The sequence below is a fragment of the Neophocaena asiaeorientalis genome, unplaced genomic scaffold (assembly GCF_003031525.2).
Source record: "Neophocaena asiaeorientalis asiaeorientalis breed wild unplaced genomic scaffold, Neophocaena_asiaeorientalis_V1.1 scaffold1, whole genome shotgun sequence".
Classification (NCBI taxonomy): domain Eukaryota; kingdom Metazoa; phylum Chordata; class Mammalia; order Artiodactyla; family Phocoenidae; genus Neophocaena; species Neophocaena asiaeorientalis.
In genome coordinates, this window is record NW_020171981.1 from 4,203,856 (window position 1) to 4,204,853 (window position 998).

Consider the following 998-nt stretch of genomic DNA (forward strand, 5'->3'; position numbering starts at 1 on the left):
TGCGCCTGCGGTGCCACCCGAGCGGATCTTGGTGTTGGGCAACTTGTGGTCTTTTTTCCACTTCATTCGCCGGTTCTGGAACCAAATCTTAATCTGGCGTTCAGAGAGGCAGAGAGCGTGGGCGATCTCCACCCTCCGGCGCCGCGTCAGGTAGCGGTTGTAGTGAAATTCTTTCTCCAGCTCCAAGACCTGCTGGCGAGTGTAGGCGGTCCGAGAGCGCTTGGGCTCCCCGCCGGCGTAATTGGGATTTACTGGACACACACAAAGAGAGGGAGAAAGAGAAAGTTTTATTGCCCCGAAAGGGAGGAGGGAGAGCCCTTTCTTCCAGCTAACACAGTATCTCCCTCCCTCCCTCTCCCGCCATCTCTTCTTCCTCCAGAGGGGGTGGGGATGAAAGAGAAAGCGGGACCCCAGGAAGAGAAAGAGACCTCTAAGTTTTGGAGGATTGTGTGGTCACGACGTTGTTGTTTGGGTGTCCGGGGGGAGTGAGGAATCTTCACAAGGTTTTAATCGCTCCTCTCTCCCCGCACGTGGCCTGGGGCCCGGGATGGGAGAATGAGGGGTGAAAGAGGGAGGGGGCTTCATTAAACCTTTCTTCTGTTAGTTCCCACCCTCTCTGCTCAGATTCCAAGCAGTGCCTGCCCCCAGTAAAAACTTTTGCCCATTTCTCAAGCCAAGGAGCCAGACTATAGGAAAGAAAGGAAAAAAAAAATACAGGGAGTTGACTCAACTCTCAGCTTAAATACAGATTACCTCCTCCCCCCTTCTCCTCCCCCCCTTACACCCCTCCCCAATTTCCAATTTCACTGAGACTGCATCTCCCTGGCGAAAAAGTCGCTGGTGAGAATGGCAAAGAGGATGGGGAACCGACTTCAAAGGCGCGGGGGCCCACCAGGCCATAAAAATTTATGGGGGATGTAATTATGTGGCTCTGAAAACAGGCGACCGTAAATCTCCGGCAATGGCGAGTTTATAGCGGGGACAATTGGCTTCCCCTA

The 998-nt window shown here is 53.6% G+C and overlaps 2 protein-coding genes across 2 annotated transcripts in view; both read right to left on the minus strand.

Annotated features, from left to right (window-relative positions):
• HOXB3 (homeobox B3) overlaps nucleotides 1-998 on the minus strand; it is a 52,834-nt gene that overhangs the window by 25,569 nt on the left and 26,267 nt on the right. The window lies entirely within an intron of this gene.
• The window catches only part of HOXB4 (homeobox B4), a 6,927-nt gene that overhangs the window by 5,396 nt on the left and 533 nt on the right, over nucleotides 1-998 (minus strand). Inside the window, 1 exon segment of the mRNA XM_024744445.1 lies at nucleotides 6-257. Coding sequence (XP_024600213.1) covers nucleotides 6-257 — 252 coding nt within the window.